Source organism: Melanotaenia boesemani, chromosome 24 (assembly GCF_017639745.1).
Source record: "Melanotaenia boesemani isolate fMelBoe1 chromosome 24, fMelBoe1.pri, whole genome shotgun sequence".
Taxonomy (NCBI): domain Eukaryota; kingdom Metazoa; phylum Chordata; class Actinopteri; order Atheriniformes; family Melanotaeniidae; genus Melanotaenia; species Melanotaenia boesemani.
In genome coordinates this window covers 9,655,247-9,669,289 of record NC_055705.1, presented here as the reverse complement: position 1 = coordinate 9,669,289, position 14,043 = coordinate 9,655,247, and the positions used below count along the sequence as shown (strand labels likewise).

The 14,043-nt window shown below is 38.3% G+C and overlaps 2 protein-coding genes across 3 annotated transcripts; both read right to left on the bottom strand.

The window, feature by feature from the left end:
• Nucleotides 1-394: 394 nt before the first annotated feature.
• LOC121635888 (cytochrome P450 20A1) lies at nucleotides 395-6,329 on the bottom strand. Its single transcript, XM_041979281.1, has 13 exons — nucleotides 6,153-6,329; nucleotides 5,640-5,689; nucleotides 5,264-5,430; nucleotides 5,020-5,165; nucleotides 4,765-4,932; nucleotides 4,582-4,660; nucleotides 1,952-2,064; nucleotides 1,819-1,873; nucleotides 1,577-1,697; nucleotides 1,308-1,419; nucleotides 1,129-1,193; nucleotides 921-1,010; nucleotides 395-832 (listed from the first exon to the last, which is right to left on the bottom strand). The coding sequence occupies exons 1-13, from the start codon at nucleotides 6,222-6,224 to the stop codon at nucleotides 682-684; spliced, it is 1,389 nt and encodes a 462-aa protein (XP_041835215.1). The 5' UTR covers nucleotides 6,225-6,329; the 3' UTR covers nucleotides 395-681.
• A 938-nt stretch (nucleotides 6,330-7,267) lies between these two features.
• Nucleotides 7,268-13,844, bottom strand: LOC121635889 (transmembrane protein 237B-like). 2 transcript variants are annotated; one of them, XM_041979283.1, is made up of 14 exons: nucleotides 13,682-13,844; nucleotides 13,443-13,478; nucleotides 10,538-10,569; nucleotides 10,414-10,427; nucleotides 10,257-10,328; nucleotides 9,946-10,074; nucleotides 9,762-9,855; nucleotides 9,494-9,651; nucleotides 9,280-9,412; nucleotides 9,012-9,203; nucleotides 7,952-8,025; nucleotides 7,789-7,876; nucleotides 7,584-7,705; nucleotides 7,268-7,492 (listed from the first exon to the last, which is right to left on the bottom strand). In XM_041979283.1, exons 1-14 carry the CDS (start codon nucleotides 13,700-13,702, stop codon nucleotides 7,428-7,430), a joined length of 1,230 nt encoding a protein of 409 aa, XP_041835217.1. In that variant the 5' UTR covers nucleotides 13,703-13,844; the 3' UTR covers nucleotides 7,268-7,427. The 2 variants fall into 2 exon arrangements, with proteins under 2 accessions (XP_041835217.1, XP_041835218.1); XM_041979284.1 differs by lacking the exons at nucleotides 10,414-10,427; nucleotides 10,538-10,569; nucleotides 13,443-13,478; nucleotides 13,682-13,844 and having other exon boundaries at nucleotides 10,257-10,350.
• Nucleotides 13,845-14,043: the final 199 nt, after the last annotated feature.

The following is a 14,043-nucleotide window of genomic DNA, read 5'->3' as shown; positions in this document are numbered from 1 at the left end:
TCCCCACTGCTCAATCCCCACGTGGCTCGCAAAATATTAGTTTCCAGTTCAATATTTTAATTGAAATTATCGTGGTAAAAAGCTTGTAATTAAATTTTATTCCCTCTCCAAAACTTTAGAGGAAAAAAAAAATCTTATTTGGAATACCTTAGCTATAATACCAAATCAGTTAAGCAATTAATGGAACTGTATTTGTTTGAAACATCTATCTAAATATATATATCTGCACCTAAGGACAGTTTTCTTTACGCTTCTTTAAAGGTCCTCAGTTATCATCAAATATCCTTTTACAATTAAAATTGTGATCCTATAAGGCATTTTTAAGAAAATACAGACACCTTGTTAAGGTAAATTAGCAAAAGAAGCAAAAATAAAGAAAAAAAATTACACAAACTCGTTTTTTCTATTTAATAAACAAGACGTCTTTTTAAAAAAAATGAATGAAATGACATGATGCTGTGTGGCTCTTTTAAACAAGCCACAACAAGCAGGAACTGACTCAAGCAGTCGTTATGGAAATGACAGCACAGATGGGAGTCTACAAGTCCAAATCTGACCTGCACACAGACCAGTGTTTTATTACTGTGCTGCCAGTTCTCAATACTGATGTTAAATTAATTGCTTTTCTGCATACGGGCGTCTGATATCTCCTCTCCATCTGCAGGGTTTTACAAAATAGTTTCAGCTTCTGCTGCTGACAGTAATCCAGGTTTCCTCTTTTGGTGTGGACACCAGTTCAGATCGGACCTCCGCCACTTGTCCCGTCAGCTGGTGAAGCTTCAGTCGACGCACCAACGTGCTGAGCAGGACCGTAGCTGCAGTGTAGGCAAACCTGACAGAAACCAAACCAAAAGTGATCCAACAGGTCCGTTAACAATCATTTAAAGTTTGTTTTCTTTACTAAAACAAACAGATTTTACCTGAGCTCCGGACATGTCTGATTCCCTGAGAAGCCGAGCAGGCAGAAGCTCTTCCTGGCAGGTTCCTCCTTAAATCGATCTGGATCAAACCTAATAGATGAAAAGCCAGTGAAGCCAATTTCCTTATCAATTTTTCTCATGGGGTTCAGAGATGTGCAGTCATTCTGAAAGTAGATCATTTCAATGGTGAAATATGTGGCGGGTAAACCTGTATGGGACGCTCCAGGTCTCAGCGTCTTGCAGAACCACTCCCAAGGCGTAGATCACCAAAGTCTGAAACATGAAAATATGCAACATCACTGCAGGTTTTTCCTCAGTTTTAAGCCATTTATAGCCACTTTAAACACTTTAATCCACAAAGAAATGCAAAAATCCAGAACTGGGTACCTCTTTGGGAATGACATGTTCATCGACTTTTCCCTCCACTTCCTGAAGCCGAGCAGCGACAGGGGTCAGCTTGGCGGTCCTCACCGTCTCGTTTAGGACCTGCTGGCAGTATCTTATCATGGACAAAAATACAATCAAAACCACTGAACATACCAACCAGAATTTAGAGGAGCATTGTGTTTTCTGCTCCTTCAAACTGCAACAATCGCCAGGTTTTTATTGGTTTGAGATTTCACATTTGCTGGATCTGACGTGAAGTCGGGTCTTACCTGAGCTGAGGAATCTTATCCAGGGTAACTGGATCAGAGCCCAAAACCTCCTCCAGCTCCTGGTACAACTTGTCCTGGACTTCCTCTGAGGTAGAGAGGAAGTGAAGTGCCCAAATACACACTGCCAACACACATTTAGCATCTCATGTTTAGGAGTTCAAAAGAATAAAAAAACTTCTAAAACAGAAATAATTTAACACCAGAACTAAAACCAGTGAACTGTTTGAAAGCAGCTCACTTACAGTTTGCAGTGATGACACATCCAGCCAAAGTGAAAACCATGCAGTCCTCCATGATCTGAAACAAACAATAACATTCATATCAGGACAATTTGTAACCGTTTTTAAGGTTTCAGAGCAGAACTTGTGAGTCCACCTGTTGATCTGTGAGGCTGGACTGATGAAGAGCGTCTACAAACACCCCCTGCTTCCTCTGGGCTTTTCTCTCCTTCGCCACCGACCGCAGCAAAGACTCCATCTCCGACAAGGCTGATTAAAGAGAAAGAAAGATTTTATATATTTTTTTTGTTTTGTTTATTTTCTGCTCTTACTAAAACAAAAATATGAAACAAACATATAAACAAGAAAAAAAAAAAGCTTAGATATAAATAATTTCCAAAAGAAATGACCTATAGCAGTCAGTGGAAACCTTGCACTGACCAACATGTTTCAGCATTAGCATCAAATCATGAATCTAGTCTATCACAAGCCTGTGCCAAAATTTTTTAGCTAGACGGAGATCCAGGATATTCTTCCTCGCAGCAAAGTTAGTAACTTAAATAGTTTCTGGTGCTTTTTATAAATCAGAACATCAGCACATGGGGGTCTATATCTGGAGGAAATGTTTCATTAAACAGATTTAAGGCTCAAAACTTTACATGGTGTCCAAGTGGTTCTATAGGGAGACACTTTGACTCATGGCAGGACTCAGCTTTTGCCTTTTTAGTGATAATCGTAGTTTCTGCAGACTCTAAATCAACACCTTGTGCGATAATACTAAACTGTATCGGTTGTGCAATATTGTTATTTCTGACTGTTATGCTGCTACGTAAATACTTGGTCATATTTTAATTTTTATTGGTACATTGGTATGGTGACTTCTAAGCCCAGGTTCAATAAAAAGAAATAGACTCCATGTTTATCCCACCTGAACTACCAGTCACTTTCATATAACATCTTGAGTGCAGCCTTAAAACCAGGACATACTCAAGAATGGAAAAATTTGTTTTTTCCTCCCAATGCTGCAAGAAAAGAGTGAAATATTTTTTTCTCTCAGCCCTGTTTGGGAGCTCTCAAGGCCTTTTCGCCATGCAGGACTTTTTCCTCATGTGGCGTTCGACAACTATTGTGTGATTGGTCAACAATTTAAAGTGGGTGGGGTTAATGTGGAAAAGCAGGAAGCAGAAAGTTGTCATTCCCATTTCTCTACTGATGTGAAAAATTCAACAAAGTTGAATAGGTAGTGGTAGGAAACGGACGTATGAAAATCTATACAACAAACGGAAGAAATTTTAGGACACAGACACTGTCCAGTACGAAGCCCTGCCCCAAAATATGAAATAACCAGGCCAGAAAAGGCTTTGTATTAGTTTTTGCCACCTCAGAAAATGAACAATTTCCTCAGTTTTTGCATGTTGACAGTCACTGAGTTGTGCAGTGGGTTTATACCTATGGTTTATACACTGAGAGTTACATTTGTGGGGGTTTTTTTGTTGTTGTTGTTTTTATGGTTGTGTTTTTGGTAGTTTTGTTGTCGTGATATATCTTGTTGTTGCTGTCTTGGTTATTATTATTTTTTATTTTACAAACTCCTGATGATTGTCAGCTTAGTTTACCTGTAAAAGCTGTAGGAAAGTCTCTTGTTGTGTTTCTGTACAGGTGTAGCAGCTGGTTGTCTGGTGTTAGGTTGGATTGAAGGGTTATTGCTTCAATCTATTGTATCTTTGTTAGAGATGTGACGTTCATGAACGAATCAATTCTTTTGAACGACTCTTTTAAATGAACGATGGGAACCGATTCACATCTGTGAGCCGTTCATTTGTGAGCCATTCTTTTTCTATACAAATTTTGTAAGATATTGTGAGAACAAGCCAGTCTTTTGAATGGCTCTTTGAAAGGAATGGCTCCTCAAGATCCGGCTCCCCTCAAAGAGCCATAAATCCCATTTCTAATCTTTGTCTCCTTTAGCTTTTTTTCTACTTTCCTTTTAAATTCTGTCCCCTCAAGTCAGGTCCAGCAAGATTACATAAATTCCATAATTCCAAATAAATAAGATAAAATATATTTAATAAATAATGAAATAAAAAGTGAGATTATCAAGAGGAGCCTTATACCCATAAAACTCCCCTTGGCAAAGCAAATTTGTTCGGCACAACACAGCAGCCAGACCATGTAATAAAAAATAATAATAATAAAATACCCAAATAGTAATAAATAGCAAGAATATTTAGACTATTACCTCTTGTGTTACACTTAGTGTGGTCATATGCAGCATTTGCAATGCTGCAAAGCTATCAGAGAGGCAGAAATGCCTCATCTATGTTTGGTTCAACATGCATGAGTAAAGATAAGAAGACTTCAGATACTAACTGTTTTACCTTAGACTTCTGCATATAAAGCACATTGGTTTTCTGAGAAGCTTCTTTTAGTATTTGGTTTTCTTTTTTTCTTCCTCTCTGCAATTTTTTTTACATTTCTTGCAGGGACATATGTCTGAATAACATGCTGGGATTGCAGGTTAAACAAATGCATTTAAAGTCCTCACTCAGCTTTTCAATCCTTCACCCACAACAAAAAAAATCTGTCAATCCCTCAAAACAAAGATCGCTTGCATGTGCTGTCTCCTGTTTCTCAAGAGGCTTAACGCAAGAAAACAGCTGAGGATCTGCCAACTTTCCACTCTGTTTCTCCACAAAAGCAGCCAGCATGTCAACACACCAGGTGTGAGAAGGATAAATAAACACAAGGACAAAAAAAAGCTCACAAAACACTAATGTTTTCACTTACCATTCTCATAATGTCCTTTTCTACTGGAGCTCTTCTCCAGGGAGCCGTCCATGTAGCCTTTCCCGATTTCTGACCAGATCTGGAGGCATCAGAGACATGGCTTATCAGGAAACTACAACATGCAGAGGAACACGTTTCGATGAGTAAATGTGCTGGCAAAAAGAACCCAGAGCAAAGTCTCACCGCGTCGTGGTTTTTGCGGAAGGAAATGACCTCTGCGTCGTCTTTGAAGCGCTCACCCAGAGCCAGCTGGGTTACGGTCTTCAGGGCCAGACCGAGCAGGTGGGCACATAGTGGGATATGTTGAGCCTCTGGGAATGACTTCCATTTTCCCACCAGCTCATCTGCTACCTGGAGAACAAAATCTTAGTCAACTTGCAACATGGGATGACTAACATTTAGCAATAGTGAATACATGTTTTCAGCAGTGGTGAAAACCTTGAGTATGAGAGGGAAGTTGTTCTTCAGGGTGTTGTTGATGGCAGTCTCATACAGCTTCTTCCTTATCACAGACTCGTTGGACCCGCCTCCCATCCCAGACTGGTAGCCTAGCAGCGACTTCAGCATCGTCTCAAAAGAGTCAGCTGTAAGCCAAGGAAAGATGCAGGAAGGTTGCTTGTTTTAGATAACATAAACAAGACTCTTCCTATAACAATTACCACATCATGGCTGGTGCCCTTACTGGTGTGGTTTGGGTTAATGTGCTGCCGTAACTGATTTACAGAGCCCAGGCTGACCACCGGCCGACCACCAAACCAGAACGAAGCCACAGAGCCAAACTCCTGATGCAAACTGACCAGGAACTCATGCAGACTGCCTCTGTTGATGATATCCTGCAGGTTTCCATCTCTGAGGATGTAGCAAAATACAACATCTGATGATACACACGTTTCTGAACATGTGTTCTGGCATTTTAATGTGAATATTAGAGTATTAGACTTTCTGCTTGTTTAAATTATCATTGCACTCTTTGGGAGTCTGTATAAAATTTTTCAGACCTCGTTAATACATGAAAGTTAAAACAAACTGCTACAACAAAGTAAAATATGACAACTTACTTTTCATCTGTGGGGTAGAGACCCGGGATGCCAGAGGCCCTTCTGGATGACTAAAACAAGAGTAAAAAGTTATTTTTTATAACAAATACAGCTATGGAAAGCTGACTATGCCACAGGAAATGTTATAATTTAGTTACTACCTTTTCTTTAAGGAGCTTGCATTAACCTAATGACACAATTAAATGTAACTTTAACTAAAAATCAGACTATATATTAAATGCCTGTAAGCAGCTCGTTTGGAATTCATCTTTGCATTTTCACAATGTTAAAATTTACGGTAACTTTTTAAAGTTGTGTTTATCAGTTTGGGTTACTGACAGCTGATTAAAGTTAATGCCGAAGATGAAATAAGCTCCTAAATATAGTGTACATTTGAAAATAATGCTAATATAGGGTGTTCCAGAGTAGGTATGAGAGAGGAAACATTAAATCGTGAGTTTTTCACATGGAAATGGGCATGATAGTACCACGACATTACAGCTTGCTAATGTAGCTAATTAACTTTAAACCTACCGGGTACAAATAGAGAACAGCACCAACTAAAATTATGACAAACGTGACAGCGAATATGGCAAAGTCTAGCATGACTGCGCTGCTAACAACTCCTCACGCAAAACTGAAAATTCCCATCAAATTTTATTACAGTTCTGCTACCACGTCGACATTATCTGGGTTCGACTACCCAGCCTGGGCTGCGCAGCCTGGGCAATCGAACCCAGACAAAACTAACAGAACTCAGAAATCATCGATGTGTGAGCTTCAGCTTTTATTTTGTCATTAAAATATTTTTTTTTATGGTTCAGTCCTTTGCGTTTAAATAGCTGTTTGTAGTCTTTACATCTGCCACTTAAAACTTATTTTGCAATCAAATTACATCATTTGAATGTTGTTGATGGATGCAAGCTCTCGTGACTAACACTTCAACTGCTTTGGAGGTTAATTAAAATATTTTTTCTCATCAAAATACATCCAAAATTATTTTATTTTATATCAAGTGGTTTCTTATTTGTAATGTGACCCAACAATTTTCATTTATTTCACTTATCCTGCAGCTGCTTGCGCCCAGTTAATACTAATTTGTATTATGTGCAGGTCACCTAAATTTACAAACTTAGCACAAAAATAAGGAGATTTGTGTTTGGTGGATTATTTCTTTGTTGTAACAATGCTTTTTGGTTATAATAATCTTACATTGTTGGAAAGACTGTTTATTTCCCTTTTAAATGGTGCTATGTTTGTTAGAAAAATGCCTTTGTGGCTTTGTGAGTTGAGTATGTGGGTTACATCCATAAAAAACTTGCCAACTCTTCTCAGTGTAACACAGCTTTTATAAAAGAATAAAGAAATACATACGGACAATGTTTGTATATTTCTTTGGTTTTGTTATCCTGTTTTTAATTTGTATTTAGGTTGCAAATATCCTTGCACTTACTAATAGTTTAAAAGCAGGGTTGAGTATTTAATATTTAGTATAATCTATAACTCAGTATTTTTACAACATGGCTATCAAGTAGGGACATTTTCCACCAATAATCCGTTGTAAGCTTTAAAAAGTATTAAAAAGTAAATGTTCTAATTGATTCTATACATAAACATCTCATTTCATTAAATGCAAAAAAAACTTACTATTTTAGTTAAACCCCTTTATTTAAAAAAAAAAAAAGAGATTTTTAGAGACATTTAGAAAATACAAAAATAATCTATGACACATTCACAGCCACATATGTGCAAGACATCAACAAAGCTGCAAAGAAATCCTCAAAGCAGACGTTCAGCAACTTCTTTTTCTCAAGCTGTTATTTCTGATTTTTCCTCAGGCTTCGGAGGCTCGATTTCCATAGCCATCAGATAGCCTAAGGGGGAAGAAAAGATAACAAAACTTGGCATTTTAAGGTGGATTTGGAGTATTAAGTGAAGTCAGCAGCACTGATTCTTCTCTCATACTTTCAGTGTAGTCTGTCTCAGGTCTGCTGGCGATAAAAAACCACGCCAGGCCCACCAGCAGAGCCACCACAAGATTGATGGTCACCCACGGGTGGAGAATCTGGTGCTCAGACCCTGGAGGCCTAAAGGAGAAAAAAATATTAGGTTTAGGAATCAAATTCAGGTTTTAAGATGACACGACGACGTATGACTGCACTGAACTCACCATAAAGTTGTGTTGAAGGACGGGTAGAGGTTGATTCGATCACTGGTCATCTGCTGACTCAGAGAAAGGACTAAAGCTGAGAAATACACTGCAAAGAATGTCAGATTAAGCCAAACAGATGCAACAGTCTTTAATAATCAGTGTATGAACAGTGTGGACTCACAAAACGATGCAAGAGCCACTGGATCCAGCGTAATGAACTCCCGCAGAGCCATAGAGCCTTTGGCCAGATTCACTCTAACAAAACAACAGGAAAACCAAATAAAGAGCAAACTCCATCTTTTCTATCATCAATATGGCTGTAGCTGAGTCTGTATGAAATTATATTTATTCTTTATTGTGAAACAAAACCTAAAGGCAATTTTTCCAGCTGCCAGACCTGAAAACCCCCTTTCCCTTAAATAAATAAAACAATTGTTATGCTTCATTTCTGTTGCAATATATTTCTATTTCTGGCTCACTGTCATTAGTCCTCCAGTCTTTCTCAAAGGAGCATCACTGGGAGTTTTCATCTCTAAGCTTGCTGAAGGATGATCCTCTTTAGTCTGCAGAACATGGTGTCCATGCTTTCCAAATATAATTCTAGATTTTCATCCATATGACCCCAGAACCGTTTTCCACTTTGCCTCAGACCATTTTAAATGAGCTTTGGTCCAGAGAAGACGTCGTTTCTGGATCCTGTTCACATATGGCTTCTTTTTAGCACGATAGAGCTTTAACCTGGATTTCATAGATTCCTGGGAGGGTTTCTGAACCCATGCAGTTATTTCCCTGAAAGAATCGGCTTTGTTTTTAATGAACTGCTGCCTGAGGGCATCTAATATTGATTTTCACCTGCGTCCCGTGCATACAAAGATTATCAGTGGATAAACTGGTTTTTAATTTTAACTGCTCAGTGTTTTTACAAAAGAAACCACATAAATCTTTTCACATACACTAAAAACAACAAGTAGGGCTGTGAGTCTTGCCCAAGGAAACTTTGGCACATGCACTGGGGAAGCTGGGAATTTAACCAATGATCTGATTGGCATAACCCAGTTATTCTCCAGATTCTTTAGATTATGATCATACCTTGTTTTATGTCTTATCTTAGAGAAATATTAGAATGAATATACCCTGCTGATTAGAAAGCTTGTTGATTTCTGTTAATTATACCTTAAATTTGAAGGTTTTCCCGTTGATTTTATTTACCGTTTGCTGCCTCATTAAAGGTTAAATTGTACCTGTCGAAGGCGGCTACAGTGCTGATGGCCAGCAGCATGTAGAGCAGAGACTGGGAGGGGTATGCCAGGCTGTGGTACTGCTGCAGTAGGTTGGACAGAGCGGTGAGGTGCTGCCCGGCGAGCATGTACACCACCACCACGTTCCACACAGCGTAGCCGGCCAGGAAGCCATGACAATACAAACCGAAAACCCTGAATCAGACACAGGAGGAACATGAAGGATAACATACAGGATTGTTATTTAATTATAAAAGAGACTTTTTTTCACCTGAAGCCCTCGTGCACTCTGATGGCGACGTCTCTGGTGGTCCACAGAGGCTGCATGTGCTGGAAGTCTGTCATGTTGTCCATCTGGTCGCTGGTCTTCCTCCAGTCTGAACGCTCCGAAGCCTGGAATCGCTCTGCGGGTGAACACGTGCTCTCGTAACAGTTCAAATAATAATTTAAAAGCCTGATTTCCATCTTCTTCCTCTGTTACTCACTGTTCCTCTCCACAAAAACCTTCCCGACCGGCTGGCTCTGACCCTGCGGCGCTGAGAACAGGGAATGCTGCGGGATCGGAGACGAGGATTCGGTGATAATGTCGTCCTCTTCTACGTCCAACTCGCCAGGAAGCTGCGATTCAGCTACTTTTGACTTCCTGAGAGCAGAGAAAAAAAAAATACAGGAAATATGAGATGCTTCCCAGTTTCAGATAAAACGTCCGACAACAAACCAGCTGGTGATGAAATATTTCTTAGCACTTCTTACTTTTTCTTTCTGGGCTTTCGGACCACCTCTTCTCCATCGGTGGTATGATCGCCGGTTTCTCCGTTCACAAGGTCAGCTTGGTCATCATCGAGATCTTAAAACCGGACACAGCCTGAATTTAAATTTGCTTAAAAACAACAACGAGCCTTTTGGCTGCTCAGGATGCAATGCAAACTAATTTCACCTATAGTGGCACTTTTCTTCTTCTTCTTCCTCCTCTGCGGCAGCGCATCTGTTGATGTCTCAAAGGTCAGCTGCTCTCCGACCTCAGACGCTCTTCGGCTGCCAGCGCCTGCCATCTCCATTCCCTGATCTGAGGATAAAACACAGAATAAGGAAAATTATTATAACCCATATATCACTCGTTTGATTTTAAAAGTTATGATGTTGATCATCGTGTCAATATTTGACATGAAATCATGGCTCATACCCTCAGTAATGGCCGCTAAGTTGATTTTAAGTCAATACATTTTTTTCCCATGTTTGTTTTCTTACCATCCAAATCATCAGCTCCATTTATCTCCTTTTTCACCCTCTTCTTCTTACGTTTAGGTGCTGGAACGTCCTCTGTGCAAAAAGATAAACACATAAATGTTAGCTAAATAAATCAAGTAGAGGAAAAAAAGCTCTTTCAAGACAAACTCTGACTGACCTGTTGTGTCTTGACTGTAGGAGTGAAGAAAAATCATAAAAAGAAGAACAAAAAAGGAGAAAAGTTTAGTTTAGGTGCTTGGCTTTTTGTCACAGGTGGTGGTAAAAATAAAATGACCTCCTACCTGGACATTGTGGGAAGAGTTCTCTGCCCTCGCTGAGGACACACAAAGAAAAGTCATTTTCTTCCATTACACACTGAAATAACCTGAACAGGTTTGTGGAAAAAAAAACTTTAAAAAGATGAATGTTAGTAATGCTCCTCGGACAACATTCCTGGTAAGATTTCCAAAACATGTGCTGACGTGTTGGGACTATTGTCCCATCGTGATCACATCATCCCTGCCTGCTACACAAAACACAATCCACAGATGATGCAGTGGCATTGGTACGCCACACTAGCCTCTCTCACCTGGACCTGGATATAACAGAAAACCCTGTGCAGACTGGGATGTCACTTCCTCTACATGGACTCCGAACACTGGGGCACCAGATTAAATTAATTTCAAGATTAAATAAGATCCAAACGGATGAGTTATAAAATAATTGACCCCCCTCACAGTTGTCATGAAGGTAAATTTGACCTATTAATCCTAAAATAGATTTTTGTACCAGGCTTCGAACATGTTTATTTCTGCTTTGAAGTTGGTCTTTTAACATGGAAGTCTATGGGGATTTGCTCTGTTTTGGAGCCAGCCCCTAGTGGATGAGGAGTGAACTGCAATTTTTTGCACTTCCACATAGGCTTCACATTTTATCAGCCGAGGTTGCCGCTTGGGGGAAACACAGCAAATCTCTGGTGCCATCTACAGTAATAGCTATACAAAGAGCTCCTAACATCTAGTGTTAGCTAAAACAATGCTAATATAATGTTTTAGCTAAAACTATCACCATGTGTCAAACAGAAGTTATGCAGAGTGTGACAAAGTCATAAGTCAATGACAGAAAAGTTTTATATATCATTAAAAATGGTTTCTACTTTATATAGCACTTAAATAACTTGTGCTTTTATTATCTTAAAATGAGCTATTTATATCTATTTGCTGTGGGTCCACATTCATCTCTATCAAAGATATCAAAGCAGCATCCAAACGTATTCATCACAAATCATATTATCATTGCAACTTTCAACAGTGTCATCGCATATTTTCCTAATATCATGCAGCTCTTACATGCTCCTTCCATCTGGCAGACAGTTCAGGAGCATCCACACCTGAACCAGCAGGTTCAGACGGTTTCTACCAAGAAACCAACAGGTTTCTAAACAGCTGACGTCACCCCCAAGCTTTCTCATCACTTTAACTCTTTTAAAATATGTATTTTACTGTAAATATTTAATCTTTTTTTTACTTTACTTACTGTCTCCTTACATGTTTGTTGTGCAAAGTTGAGCTGACACCATCGGTGCTACATGATACATGACAGTAAAGAATCTTGAATCCTAAATTCAAACTTTCCAGCAGCAGCAACACACATTTTTTTTACAGGGTTTTAAGATGTTTTATTGTCTTATAAATGCTCATTTTTAACATCACATTAGCTCTGTCATTATTACACTAGCAGAGACAATAAGGCCTTAAATTTCTTATTTTATATAATGTTTTGTTGCTACTTGCTGGGGAAAAAAGTGTGAATCTGATGATAATTTAAGCAGTTAGTTAGCTGTTGCAACTGAAAATAAGCTGTAAATAAAGGAGTTTAATTCTTTGCTGAAAAAGACTGAAGCAAAATTAAAAATCTACACGGGTATATCATTTAATTACATTTTATAATATGTAAGATCTCTGGCAATTTTTACTCATTTTGAACTTTTCTTAAGCCTTTTTCTAAATAAATATTTCTGTGAATTTTTGTACAAAATCTTCTAAGATGACTTCCTGGTCACTTACAAGCAGAACAATCTAACCCAGCAGATATTCAGCAGCTATTAAAAGAAGCCTGTTGACGTGTTTGGTCCCATCACCTACAGATTCAGTACATTAATGTTATTTTTTCTTGCTTCTGTGATAGTAAGTCAAGAACAAAGAAAGAAAAATATGGAAAAAAATAAACATTAATGACCCTGCTGTTACACAACAGGACACACACATTAGAGGCTATTTAAGTCACGCACACTTAAATAACACCTGAGCTAGTTCATGTTTTTATTCAGACAATCCAAAGATTTTCAGCTGTGTGACAACTGCAAATAATAAATATCTTACCGTCGTTTTTCTGGCCATTTCACCCAAGACTGGAGTCAGACTGAGGAAAAGCGACACGTGACTCTCTGACTGCTAAATCCTCGGCTAAATCTGCCAGGACTGAGGATTATTCAGGCCAGAGGTCGGACAACTCAGACCTTTTTTTAAAGACTTGGAGTAGCAGCAGTGTTGGTGTTAGTGCCCGAGAAACATCATCTTTTGAGGAGGATACGGTGGCTTTTTGTTACTAAAGTCACATGCCCAAGTCATCTTAAGAGTCATATATGTTTAGATTACATACATACTGTCGGAATTATGTGGTTTAGGATTATTTTTTATTCTACTTTTCTTAAGTTTAAAGTGCTATTAGACATGCTTAATCCTATTAGGATTTTCAGTTTTATTAAATACTTTTAAAATGTGACTGCCTGTAATGAAACTGTAACACATGTACCTTTCCAGGCTGTAAAATTACTGGGCAAATTACACATTTCACAGATTTTCAAAAGCTTTAATTTAAAGTTGTCAAACATTGAATTAATTGCTCCCAGCATGCCAAGTTTTATATACTGCATTTTTGCGTTCAGTTTGTCTATCAGTGAATAAAATGAATATGATCTGAATAAAATGGATCAAGATTGTTAGCTTGTAGACCACATTTAGCAGCAGTAAGTTGAAGTAATGGTTTTCTTTATGATGTTATGTTTGGAAATGTGATAAATGCACTGTAATGAACTTTAACATGCTAAATACTTCACACAGTAATTCTGCGTTTGATTATGACCGAAACATATTTATTTATTTACTTACTTCACATTTCAACATCAAGTGGATTTGATTTACTGACCTGTGGAAGAGGCGGCAGCTCCCTGATCCTCAGTTTCTGAAAATTAACAGACCAAATAAAAACATCAAAGGGTTATTAAAATGTTTACCTCTAATCATTAAGACGTCGGAGACTTCAATCTTCAAGTTACACTGTACTTTAATATTGAGGTCAATAATACGAGGACAGTTTGGAAACAGCTATTTAAAGTGAAGAAACCGTTATTTAAAGAAGAAGAAGAAATGAAAAGAAAAACCTACCTTTGAGCCTCCCGGGTCCATTTTCTTACATTTAAATTAAAACTCGTCATTGACTATTAATTAAACTTCATCATCCGAAGCACATACGTATAATTTATCGGAAACGACCGTTTAAAATCGAATACAACGCCATTTTTGTTTTGTTTACAATCCCAAGAGCAGAGCGCTGCCTACCCGGAAGTAGTTAAGAGGAGCACACAAAATTTCCGGTTACGGTAAGAAGCGAAACACACTAATCATGCTCAAGATTGTTTAAATTACTATTAAAGCCAGTTGTTTTTAAATATTAAAATGGCATTACTTAAGTGACATTAGCTTCAACAACAATTTGCTACTTGATTTGTTCATGTAATAGAAAAAAA